General features: G+C 32.8%; 2 protein-coding genes across 4 annotated transcripts; both read right to left on the bottom strand.

Annotated features, from left to right (window-relative positions):
- Positions 1–46: 46 nt before the first annotated feature.
- On the bottom strand, positions 47–2,685 carry LOC108821225 (probable polygalacturonase At1g80170). The gene is made up of 9 exons (XM_018594269.2): positions 2,131–2,685; positions 1,895–2,023; positions 1,643–1,813; positions 1,529–1,549; positions 1,221–1,428; positions 1,047–1,128; positions 861–969; positions 662–778; positions 47–580 (listed from the first exon to the last, which is right to left on the bottom strand). Exons 1-9 carry the CDS (start codon positions 2,401–2,403, stop codon positions 269–271), a joined length of 1,422 nt encoding a protein of 473 aa, XP_018449771.1. The 5' UTR covers positions 2,404–2,685; the 3' UTR covers positions 47–268.
- A 1,331-nt stretch (positions 2,686–4,016) lies between these two features.
- Positions 4,017–5,502, bottom strand: LOC108821233 (uncharacterized). 3 transcript variants are annotated; one of them, XM_018594280.2, is made up of 5 exons: positions 5,337–5,502; positions 4,939–5,205; positions 4,696–4,800; positions 4,576–4,623; positions 4,017–4,492 (listed from the first exon to the last, which is right to left on the bottom strand). In XM_018594280.2, the coding sequence occupies exons 2-5, from the start codon at positions 5,203–5,205 to the stop codon at positions 4,253–4,255; spliced, it is 660 nt and encodes a 219-aa protein (XP_018449782.2). In that variant the 5' UTR covers positions 5,337–5,502; the 3' UTR covers positions 4,017–4,252. The 3 variants fall into 3 exon arrangements, with proteins under 3 accessions (XP_018449782.2, XP_056848197.1, XP_018449783.2); XM_056992217.1 differs by having other exon boundaries at positions 4,939–5,208; positions 5,337–5,490; XM_018594281.2 differs by having other exon boundaries at positions 4,939–5,352.
- Positions 5,503–12,865: the final 7,363 nt, after the last annotated feature.

Genomic DNA, 12,865 nt, shown 5'->3' with positions numbered 1-12,865 from the left:
ATTAAGACATTTACACCTTACTCATAAAGTTTATTTTCACTGTTAATACGTAAATAAATTTCATTAACATAAAAACTTTTAATGTAGAAGAAACGTGTACATGACTTGTAGTTGTTATATGATACAAAAGGTGGACAAAATACTGTGAAGAACAATCTTATGGTTGACTAAAAAATAAAAATCTTTCTTTTACTGTATCATATGCTTCAGAAAACTATATTACACATACCATCCCTCACTACCAACGCTTAGAGCATCACCACCATCATCAAAGCTCGTCGTGACCAATCTCAGCTTCCTCGGTTACCAAAACAGGTTCTGACTTGTGACCCTGGTCCAAGCCCTTGTTGTCGTGCGAGTACAGACAATCAGCAGATGGATGAATCACTCCATACCCAAAACCTTCAGCTGAGTTACAGTAAGCTTCGACTTGACCGTCTCTGCCTTCAAGATTCACATTGTTGAGGACAATGTGGCTGCAAGGAACTGTATCGCTGCATGCAAATTTGATGGCTTTTTCGCTTTTCGTTGTCCCGGTTATGTTCCGGTACATTATCTGGCTGATCTTAACCGCCGAAGTCTACTTTATAGAAAAAGTAAACATATCTGAGTTACTTTTAATATTTGAGTTTGTGGTGTGATTGTAAAGACTAAAGATTACCTGGTTTTGACATGAAGTTGGATTATCGCAGTAGAACTGATCAATGAGTATCGGGTTAGAGACGTCTTGCATCTGAACGTTAGTGAATCGAACATCTTGAACATAACCAGAACCTCCCTGTTCCAAGTAAGATAATGACAAAAAAAAAGTTGATGTGAATCGAACTTAGTAAATATTATAGTGATTAATCTTTTATCACCTGATATGTTTTGATTCTGAGTCCATTAGTTGTCTCTTTCAAGAAGGCAGTGTCCAACACAACGTCTGTTACAATGCCTGTTGAGTTATTATTCCCAAGACTTCCAATGCTGCACAAAAAAAAAATCTCAAAAAGAATTATAATTTTGATTTGGAACACATGTTATCTAGTGATTTGATGATGTACCTGATTCCATGTCCAGGTCCACAATAGATCCTCTTCATCTTTATATTCGAGCTTGCGTTCACAATAGAGACACAATCATCCCCTGTTTAAATTCAATCATAAGATATTATTACATCTGTAGTTGGAGTTCGAAGATCTTTCATTTGTAGTTTAAGAATGAAAAAAGAAAAAAACCTGTGCCGATTTTGCAGTCTTGAAGGACAACATTGGTAGAACCAGTGATATGGATACCATCAGTGTTGGGACTATCTCCTGGTGAAGAGACCATAACTTTGGAGACTCGGACTGAGTTTGATCTTGCAATGATGAAATTCATCTGCTGGCTGTTTTGGATCGTCAAGCCACTTACTTTCACACCTGAACTAGATTCTATAGTTAGTGCCTGCATGGAAAAAAAAAAACAAAGAACTAGTTGAAACAAACTTAACAAGAAAACCATCAATGAAAATAAAATAAAAATGGTAAAGGCAATGGTTTCTTACCGTTGGTGCACTTTTGCAAGGCTGCAAGAGAGCAAGAAAGGTGTAAGATTCTGATAAAAACTTTGACACGTTTTACTTATTTTGAGTTAAAAAGGATATAGAAGATCTTTTTACATTAGACTTGTTTTTCTTGCAAGAAGCAGCCCACCATTTGGTGCCAGAACCATCTATAACTCCGTTCCCTTTGAACACAACCCCTTTGAGTTTCGAAAACTCTAGCCAGATTCTTTGGAACTTTGGGTCCCAGTTGCTAGGCTCATCTGGTGCCACTATTGTTCCCTCGATCTGTAAAAAAGAAAAAGTTTCTGAATTAGTATAAGAAATTACCATAGATCATTATTGCCTACTTTAAAATGTTAGACTAACCTGAATGACCAACTTTGTTTCACATGGACCATTAAACTTTGTTGCATTTATTAAATAAGTCCTTCCTTGTGGTACCAACAACACAGATTTTGGCATACCACATGCCTTGTTCCATGCGCTCACGAATGCCTGTTTTGAGGGGAAAAAAAACATTGCACAACAACAAATTAGTTACGGTTCAAGTTTTTGAGAAAAATGTTTAATAATGGAGCAACCAAAATAATTTTAAAACGCACCTGAGTATCATCAGAAACTCCATCTCCAGCAGCACCAAATGTATCCACATTCACTAGATTCTTACCAGAGCTTCGGCTTGTGAAAGACGGCAAGTCATGGAGCTTTGTACCATAGTCATCATCGTCAGCATCATCATCTTCAGGTATGTCAAAGTTCTCAAGCTTCTCAAGGATGTCAAGATCAGTGTACACCATTTTCGCTGCAACTCCATAAGCGGTTAGCATTAACAGACCAATAAGGGAAAGAAGGAAGAGCTTGTCCATCATATGCATATCAATCAAAACACCTAGAGAAGATGCTTGATTTTAATTATATTCCGAGAGTTCTTTGCAGAGATTAATGGTTTGAGGTTGAATTTATATGAATACTAATTAATGGGAGGTTTAATGGCTTGGCTTAAAAGTACATGAAGAAAGAGGACTTATTTGTCTACAATATCTACGCTTAAAGCACAAGTCATGTGCTTTTTCACTTCTTTGCTTTACTCCAAAACCTCTACAGCACCAAAAAAAAAAACCTTAGTGGTCGGTCAACTTGAGGTTGAGGAATGTTGGTCCCATGAGATCTGAAATAAGAAAAAAAACGAGAAAGAAGGCTCTGAGAACCTATCAAATTTTTTCAACTGAAGATGCTATTTTAAGATCTTTAGACGAAAAGCAGAGAATGTGTAGAATATTACATGACAGAAAATAGGAGGTTAAATGAGTTTGTTGCACCAACCTGGCAAAAAAAAGAATATTATCCTCTAGTGTTGTCCTTTTAGAGTGTCAATCATGTGTGATGGCTCTTCTTTTTCATGAAGCTAAAGCAAAACACTGTCCTGCAGGTTTTTCATGTGACCAATCTCCCTCATAAGCATGTCAATGCAGTCTCTTCCCCATGCCATTTCTTGCATATCCATTGATGATCAAAGTCCAGCAGAAGATGTTAAGTGAATCGAGCTCGTTAAACAAGCATCAATGAGAGAGCACGAGACTGCAACATCAGATGCATAGCCGGATTTGATGACACAGCAATATACAAGCGTGAAGCTAAGTGGACTTCCTGGGGCAGAGTAAGAGAGTGATAAAGCCTTGAGGACAGTAGAGAGAGTGACTTCATCGATTCCAGTTCCTTCATCGACCATCAAAACCAAAACATCTGGATGATATCTTTAGTGATGCCACAGTGTAGGCCTGGCAAAAAAGACCAGAACAGAAGAACCAAACCGGAACCGAACCCTCAAAATACCCAAATGGTTCCTATATTTCTATATCCAAAATAACTGAACTAAACCGAAACTGAATCGAAAACCAAACAGTTATCCGAATATATAAAAATATTAATTATAGATACATGTAACATAACTAAAAATATATTTATAACTAAAAAGTTTTTTAAAAGAATCCAAAAATATTTAAAGATAACTATATTATTGTAAAATATCCGAACTATTCGAAAGTATCCGGATAGTTTTATCCACAATATCCAAAAAAAAATTTATCTAAATCATCCTAATTATTTGATATTTTATAATAAATAACCGATATTTTATCTGAACTATCTGAATTATCCGAACCGGAACCAAATAAGAACCAAATTTTTAGAGTATTTTTTGGTTCCTAGTTTTAGTATCCGAACTAAACCCAAAACTATCCGAACTGAACCGAAAATAAATCAGTCAGTAAATAGATCATCTAACCCCTTACCCAAAACCCGAAATACCCGAACCGATATCCGAAATTTTCAGGTCTAATAGTGCATCAGCGGGTTACATCACTCCAGAGTTAGAACCAGGCAAACTCTGGTAAAGTGACTCAGAACTCTCAGTGTCATTGCATTTTTCGTACATGTCAATGAGACCAGACTAGAAACCCATTTTGAGAAAATTTAAAAACGACATGAGTGACATAAAAATCCAACCTCCGATATTTTGAATGAGAGAATTTATTTTTGATTACAAAAGGCTCTTTCCTTCTTATGCTTTCACTAAGACCCGGAAAGCTTCAGAGCCAAAAGCAAATCGTCTTTATATCACAAAGCTACAACACCCCCAACCCCTTCCCAACAAAAGAAGACAATGCTTCCGTAGACGGATATACATGATATACTTATATACCATCGTAGTAGATATTAAACAACTTAGCAAGTAGTTGCAATTGCCTCCAAGAGAGAGACCACGAACTGCATCTGAGTGTCTTCATTGATTTTTGAGAACAGTGGAACGTGAACAAACAGGGACTTGTGTCCCTTCTGCTCTGCGAACCTCAGAGAATGATAATACACATAGTTGCACACGAACCTTCCAGCGTCGTCTGATTCAACCACATCGAAACCTTTGTTCTTCAGTAACTTGAGAATCGACTCTGTCGAACACGAAGTCTTTAACAACACCAAAAGAAAAAACAAATTAGAATGCTGCAAGAAAAAAAGAAAAAAGAAACTACTTGCAGTGAAGTGTATACCTCTTTTGCCTTTGTAATGCTTCCATCTTCAATAACAATAGGAATCCGCTGTGTAAACCAAAGGTTACAAGTTCTGAGAGTGAGGCTGAGTTTAGTAATGGTGGTAGTGAGTGGTTATACCTGTGGTTGCCAGCCTAATTGGTCAGGACAACGGAAATGAGCTTCGTTCACTGCTTGCCTTTCAATGGCGAACTTTGTCGCTCCGCTGTTTAATCCAAGATGAAGCTAAAGAAGCAGCACAACAGCCAAGAGAAAAGACATCACTGAAGATGGAAGAGGGAAACAGAGCGAAACCACAATCTAAAGTCATAGGATCAGTATTGAAAAAGTAGAAACTAGTAAGAGTCACTCTCTCTCTCTCACCCAAACAACAGTTGCATTGCTGGTCTTATCACCAGAGACAACAGTGTAGGACTCCAAAACCTCATAAAGATGAGACTTTGCACCTTCCCCTGCAGCCTCAAGGACAGTGCAGCTACCAAGACTCGACCCAGAAGGCAACCCTCGTTTCTCCTCCACATACGACTTCAGATTCTTGGCTATTTTCTCAGTAGGGTTCTCGGAGACACCGAGAAACTTCTTGAAACCAGTCACGTGAATCGTAATAGCTTTTGGCCCTTCAGAACCCATCTCCTCGATGAAAACAACAACAATAATAATACCAATAAGCAGAGACCAAAAATCAAATTCTCTGATCGATCATTAATACAAGAAATAGAAACAAAAGAGTTGACCCACAGTTCGTGATTGAATCTTTGTACCTGAATCTCTCGAAAGGTTTTGTCTTTTTGACTTCTGGGGTTGTGTAAAAGACGTAACGAAACTGTTTTTTTCTTTTTCTTTTTTTGGTTGTTTCTTCCGACGAATAATGTAAAGACGATTACGAATTTATTATCTGCGAGAATGCCACTTGCGTCGGGGAATGAAACGCCTCCGACACCATTCCGAGGTGGTCGTTATCCAATGGAAGGACGATGACGTGGCGTGTTTTTATTGGCAAAAGTTAAAGAAAATTAAAACAAATTTTGGAGAGAAGTTACCAACCGGCCCAACTAACTACCGATGGGAATGGGTGTGCGATGTTGCTCCCCCAGGCCCAACTTGATAACGAACTTATGGCTTTGGAATTTTGGTTTTTTTAGAAGTTGTGATTGTTAGTTTAAGTATTTTTAAAAAAAACTGATTGGTATGAAAAACTATATAGACTCTAACTGTTCATTATAAGTTAACAATACATATATATTATATATGTTTAGGTCACACACATATGTCAACGTGATACATGAAATTTTGGAAGTTCCTCATTAGGATAGAGATTTAGTTTTGTTAAAACAATCTACTTAAGACACACATTATGAACCCATAAACAAAACATATAATTAGCTCCGTCATATTCCACTTTTACAAATCTTTGTAGTGGCGATTGGCTCATGATAAGATGGTTTATTGCAAGATTAAACTAAGATGAACAATAGAATAGCAAACTGTATGTATATACAACAATGGTGAAGAGTATGTTGATAAGCTCATGAGGGGTGAGCTCATCTCGTGAGTGGCAGATTGTAAGAAGATTGAATAAGGAAGGAAGAAGTCAAAGTGAGCACAAGTGGTAACCTCCAAGTCAACCAGATCAGTGGTGGACCCAAGATTTATTTAAACATGTGTCAACAGTTAAATGGGCTTTTGTGTACATATAAAAAAGATATGAAAATGTGGTTGTCAAATGGGGTTGAACCTGGATTTAGGAATATCAGTCAAAAAGAAATGAAGTTAATGAACCATCAGATACCGGTAATTACTAATTACCATGTCAGCATGTGGAAGGGGAGTGTAATCTTTTTAATTATGTTTTTTTTTTGAGGGAATGATCAATTATGTTTTTTTTTGACGGAATGATCAATTATGTTATCATGTAATATTTATTTTTACTACTATAATATTAACCACCTGCTATATATACCATTACGATAAACAATTTCGCAGACAAGAACTCCACGGTGTAATCTTCATATTATCTTACAGAGATATATATTTTATTACATACGATGAATAATTACTTGCAGCATATGATATTATGATGAATAATTTTACAGACATAAATTTCATGGTGTAATCTTCTCTGTAACACTTGGATCGATAAACGTTATATATGTATTACAGTCTCTCCTCACAATGTATGGTTTTGCCTACAATATTTTGGAACTTTCGATAAACTTAAATTTTATAATCTACACGAAATTGTTTCCTATGAGAAGTGTCAAAAAGTATAATTGTATCCTTCACAAGATAACTAATGAACTATGATGGTACACATGTTTATCAGGTTACTCGATTAATTATGTTTAAGACTCAACGGTGGAGAGTGAGTGAGCCAAAGAAGATACACACAATCCGATTTAAATTAGATACGAAATCATTACAGTCCCCCTTGGCTCCTCTAAAGTTAATTATTTGATTCTTGTTTCTAGAAAAGAGGGTCTAGTTCACTTGAATGTTGCGAAACTGCACTTTTCCTTGAATTTAGTCTTCAAATAAAACACATTTTCATTCAGATAGGAAAAAGAATGATATCTTTGTCGAAAATGGAAAATGGAATATTTCCTGCTTTTAAGCCTTCGCTTTTGACATGATAACAAAGTTGGTTAATTAAGAAATGATTAAAAAGAAACGAAGTATTGTAATTATATGGACCCTTTCCAGCACATCTATCTTTAGCCTATTAAGCATCGAAAAGAATCTGAAAAATCATTTACACAAGGTATCCAATCTAATTTTCAAATTTATGTTATTTTAAGAATGGAAAGGAGAAAACGAGAAAAGAACAAAAGAATAAAAATGAAGAGAAATATATGTTATTTTCAAATTTGATAAAGAATATTTCATTTTATAATTCTTTGTAAATATATGAAGGAATATGGAAATATATTAATTTTATAAAATGAAAAATAATTGACCATTTTTATTCATTTTGTGATCGCTATTTAGAATGATACCTTATATATTATTTGTAAAACATTTAATATAATTTTATGTCATCACCACAATGATTCTCACAGTCCTTAGAAAATAGATTGGTCATCTAAATTTATTATAAGTTTTTTATTAAATTAATCATAAATTAATTATTAATATTCTTCATTATTTCCTTAAATAAAAATTAATGAATTTGAATAATAAAAATTTAATAAAATTTGTCTATTATCTATCATTTTGTTTAATTTTAAATTCATAAAATAAGTTAAACAGCCATATAGTGAAAAATATATTTTCTGTATATTTTATATTTTAAAAATTTTAAATGACTATAAATTAGTAAAATTGTTAAAAGTCTCACATTAAAATATTTATGATCAATGGTTTAATTTTTTTAATGACAAAATACAAATGATTACAAATCATATAAGTATAAAGTCTCATTTAATAAATATTAAGATATATATATATATATATATATATATATATCATTTAAACTAAACTACATACCATATAGAATATATAAATATTTTAATTTCAGAATTTGCTTTGAACAAATATATTATTTTTTTTGATAAAATCTGTGAAATATTGGAAACTGAATATTTAAATTTCTAACTTTTCATTTATTTTTAAAAAAATATAATTTCCTGAAACTATTAAACATTCCACAATAAAAATTTGTCATCAGTAATTCAAAGTTTGTTATAAAAATACAAATGATCATAAAGTCATATGAGTAGAAAACATCATTTAATAGATTTCCATACTAAAATATAGATATATCTTTCAATATCATTTAAATGTAATTATATATCATATAAAATACAAAAATGATTGTTTGAATTAGTAAAATGATTATAAATAAACAAGAGTGATTGTTTTATGCATGTATTTGCACCAAATTAATTATATACATAATAATTATTAACTTTTAGTTATCGAGTGTATATTTATTATTTCATATTACTTTTATTTTATATTAAGTGTCATTTTAATATTTTTTGTCACAAAAACGACATTTTATAATTCTAATGTAATTTCTAGCTTAATATTAATTACAAATGCATTAGTTTTATAAATAGTTTTATTTATCTCAAATATTTTTAGTTAAATATGTACAATTAATATGAATTTAAATAAATTTATCATTTTTCTTAATATGTGTAAAAATGTCAATCTGATATTTTTTATGAAAATGAGAATAATATGTTAAAGAATATATTAAACTTAAGAATAATTTGAATACGTAATGTTCATGGGCGCAATCTTAACTTAGTTGTATATTAATGTGAATTTTCATGATAAGTCAAAATAGAGCACTCAGTCGCCTCTTTGTTAGGGAGTTGACTTGATGGATGGTGAGATCAAATGAGACGATAATAAGTTACATTTGGGAAAATATTTGACTATTTAACTATCTTATAAACGACAAATCAACTACATGTTTAACGTGGCACTTACGCATTTAGTTTTGAGATTGACCAATTTACTTATAGTATTTATTTGTATATTAATTATACATTTTTTTTCCATCAAGGGATATACGATTAAGTAAAGGTGTCAAACACCACCAAAGTCTAATACAACACGAGAGAGAAACAAAACACCCTTTCTCAATCTCAAAGCCAAAAAACAGAGTTTGGCCCTTATAAAACCACAAAAACAGAGCAATTTAAAGCAGCAAACTTCCAACTGCACTTAAAGAACTCACGACCATCCAATGGCCTTCCTCTCCCTTTCTCTCCACCGAGACAGCTTTTTAGAGGGCTCTGCTTTCATTTACAAAGTACTCAAATAGCCAGGAAGGGTGTCCTCTTGCAACATAAGAGTTCACCAATCCATATTTTGTGACACTTTGAGCAATGAAAAAGGCTCCTCTATTAGCTTCTCTAGTAACCACCTTCAGTTTCCAATCTGAGATACCTGCCAGTGCGGTGGAAAGACCTCAAGCCTGGCCATCCTTTACGTATATTAATTATACATCTACCAGACCTTTTTGTTAAAATGATGAAAAATGAGAAAAACCTAACTTTTATTCCAGGAATATAAAATAATATTTGACTTCGCGTACCAGGAAGGAAGCTCACAAAGCACGATAACAGTTAGGCCACGTTTAAAAGGAAATATTAGACAACTCACACAAATGTCCAAGTAAAACGTAAATCAAATATATATTTTTTGTAAAAACATAAGCAAAATACAGATCGATTATTAGTACTAAATAGACTGACTTAATCAGCCAATAAAGCATATTAAAAAGTAGAAATGGAATTTAGAGTTAATCAGCCAATAAAGCATATTAAAAAGTAGAAATGGAATTTAAAGTTGAGTAAAAATGCTATAAATAAAACATTATTCATTTTTCCCAAGAAGAAAACTACGCGTCCACTGAAAAACATGATCATGACTAGACTTTTTATACAACTATAGAAATTAAATTTAGTTAGTTTGAGTATATATAACAAAAAAAAATTGAAATTAAATTTAGTTACTTTGAGTGTGTATAACAAAACAAATTTTGTGAAGAAACAAAAAAAGCTAGCTCTAGTTTTTGTTTATATTTGTATCGAAAAATCGTTATCCAAATTAATATGATTAAATCTTCTATTGGAATCAATCTGTACATAGTTTTCCTTTGTTCTTTGTATTTTATTATATGTTCAATTTCTTTTTAATATTGCAGGATATGTTCCAATTATGGAATAACCGAGTTGGCTCTGGCCCACATGAAATACGGGAGGTCGTTCTCTTCTATCCTTCTCTTGTTTTCTTTGTTTATTTTGGTAAGAGCAAGTATACAGAGTAAAAAACATATATTGAAGGACCACAATGAAATAAGTAACGTGGAAGAATGGTCCATAAACAACTTTTCCGGTTTCTGGTGGATCGAAACCTTAGTTAGCTAACTTTAGAGACATTTTAAGATTAGGAAACAAAATTAAAGACAAAGTTTGAACATCGTTTGTTGGACCACAGACACAAAACTAAGGACCACTTCCAACAAAAGAGAATATTAACTCACCAACCAATTAACACTTTGCTGCATCATATGATATGATGACGATGATGTTTCTCTTCTTTCTGTATCAAATGCACCCCCACAGCATCACCAGATTTTGGGTTTATACTATAATACACAAACATGCACGTGCCACTTTCGTCTGAAATAAAATGAAAACTAACAGAATAGTATTTTTTTTTGCTGGTGGATACAACATTAGAAAACTCGGTTATCAGAGTAATGGTAGTGATTATGGATGTAAGTGAAAGCCAGTTCTGACTAAAAATATGGGACGCATATATTCTCCGACCGCAGTGGACACTACAGTGCTGCCGATGGATTATTGTATAATGAAAAGCACCTTTGGGCGTTTGATACATTATTTAAAAGAAGATTTCCTTTAGTGTCCTCATTTGTTTATATATGATCTAGATTTGACCCAAAAAAAATGATCTAGATTTAGACCGAATCTGTACCACACAATTCACAAGACTTGATATCTTGAAGAGTGTTATCTTTAGACTCGACTCTTACAAGTGGTTCATCAGTCTAACTCTAATTAAAACAATTTACGAATTTTCTTTCTGATGAAATTTCGTAAATACGAAAACCTTAATATTGAATAACATTAGTTTGCAACTTTATATTTGCCTTGTTAATAGCTTGATAACTTCATAATCTAAACTAGATATGTACTGATGTTTTGCGTCTTAGATTGTAGTTGCAGATCTTGTGTGTGTGTTTTATGGTATATACAAAAAAGGAATAAATTCAAGCTTACTAGATAGACTAGAATGAATAAATGGAAATCTTGACCCCAGAAGATAATATATACCTTTTAACATGTTTACCAAAAAAAAAAAGATAATATATACTAAGAGGTACAACAACCAATGGTCACAGTTGCTAATTCGGTGAAGCATATATGATAAAATGATATGGTTCGTGCTATTATTTTTGTCGTCAGTTCGTTCTGTTTAAGCTGCATTTTGTTATATTTTATTCCCCCGTGTATTAGAAAATAGAAGCTATTTATATTTTCCAGCTAATAAAACAACAATGAAATTGTATATATTGTTTGTCAGACTCCGTCAGCGTAGTACATTTGGATTGGCTTAAGTCGATGATTTATACAGTATTTGGTTAAAAGTGAAAATGAATTAAATACAGAACAAAATCTGGTTTACGTCCATCAAGAGGTGATGGTGCATATAAAAGTCTTGATTAGCAACAACAAAGACCGAAATATTAGGTGTTCTAGACATCTAGTTATGTTGATAAAAAAAAAGACTTCTAGTTTTTCAGATTTTTATCCAGACGTTTCAGGTCCATCGTTGTCCACAGATATACTTAGGTGCCGACTGGTTTTCCCGCTACCATCCGCAAACGCAGCTTTTGCGGTTTATAGCGGTTGTTGACGTTTCGAAACAATCACGGAAAACGCTACAAATCGTTTCAAACCGCTCTGAACCTCTTAAAATCAAAAGCTGGTTCCAGCTAGCGTTTGCGGTTGCGGAAGGGTAAATTTTTTTTTTTAAAACAGAATAAATAAAAATAATACTAAAAATATCCAATAAAAATTTTCAATTGAAATAATAGAAATTATAAAATGTATTCATATTATATTTCAATTTATATTATAAAATTCAAAACTAAAATATTTTCTATAAATTTTTAAAATTGAATAATATGATTTTATAAATATAAATTTTATATTTATCATATTATTATGATTTTTAATATTTTTATAATTATATAAAATGTAAATATTGTTAAATTATTATTTAACAGATGTTGCGTTTTGTAGTTTACCAATCATAAGAGTCCCGCAAACGCAACAATTTCTAACAGCTATACCAATCGTACAAATCTCTAAAAACGCTTAAAACCGCAACCATCCGTACCCGCAAACTCCCGCAACCGCAACCGCAACCGCTGCGGTTACACCAGTCAGCACTGCGGTTACACCAGTCAGGCCCTTAGGTGCTGACTGGTTTTCCCGCTACCACCCGCAAACGCAGCTTTTGCGGTTCATAGCGGTTGTTGGCGTTTCGAAACAATCATAGAAAATGCTACAAATCGCTTCAAACCGCTCCGAACCTCTTAAAATCAAAAGCTGGTTCCAGCTAGCGTTTGCGGCTGCGGGCGGTTGCGGGGAGGGTAAAATTTTTTTTTTAAAAAACAGAATAAATAAAAATAATACTAAAAATATCCAATAAAAATTTTCAATTGAAATAATAGAAACTGTAAAATGTATTCATATTATATTTCAATTTATATTATAAAAATTCAAAACTAAAATATTTTCTATAA

The sequence above is a fragment of the Raphanus sativus genome, chromosome 8, assembly GCF_000801105.2.
Source record: "Raphanus sativus cultivar WK10039 chromosome 8, ASM80110v3, whole genome shotgun sequence".
Classification (NCBI taxonomy): domain Eukaryota; kingdom Viridiplantae; phylum Streptophyta; class Magnoliopsida; order Brassicales; family Brassicaceae; genus Raphanus; species Raphanus sativus.
The sequence above is the reverse complement of the archived record's forward strand: the minus strand, read 5'-3'. Positions and strand labels throughout refer to the sequence as shown.

Excerpts from the sequence above, each read along its gene's own strand:
- LOC108821225 (XM_018594269.2), bottom strand. The coding sequence starts at position 2,403 with ATGCATATGATGGACAAGCTCTTCCTTCTTTCCCTTATTGGTCTGTTA. Across the intron at positions 1,550-1,642 it reads GCAAGAAAAACAAGTCTAAT|CCTTGCAAAAGTGCACCAAC; the intron begins GTAAAAAGATCT and ends GCTCTCTTGCAG. Across the intron at positions 779-860 it reads TCAGAATCAAAACATATCAG|GGAGGTTCTGGTTATGTTCA; the intron begins GTGATAAAAGAT and ends TACTTGGAACAG.
- LOC108821233 (XM_018594280.2), bottom strand. The coding sequence starts at position 5,205 with ATGGGTTCTGAAGGGCCAAAAGCTATTACGATTCACGTGACTGGTTTC. Across the intron at positions 4,801-4,938 it reads GCAATGCAACTGTTGTTTGG|CTTCATCTTGGATTAAACAG; the intron begins GTGAGAGAGAGA and ends CTGCTTCTTTAG. Across the intron at positions 4,624-4,695 it reads AATTAGGCTGGCAACCACAG|CGGATTCCTATTGTTATTGA; the intron begins GTATAACCACTC and ends TGGTTTACACAG.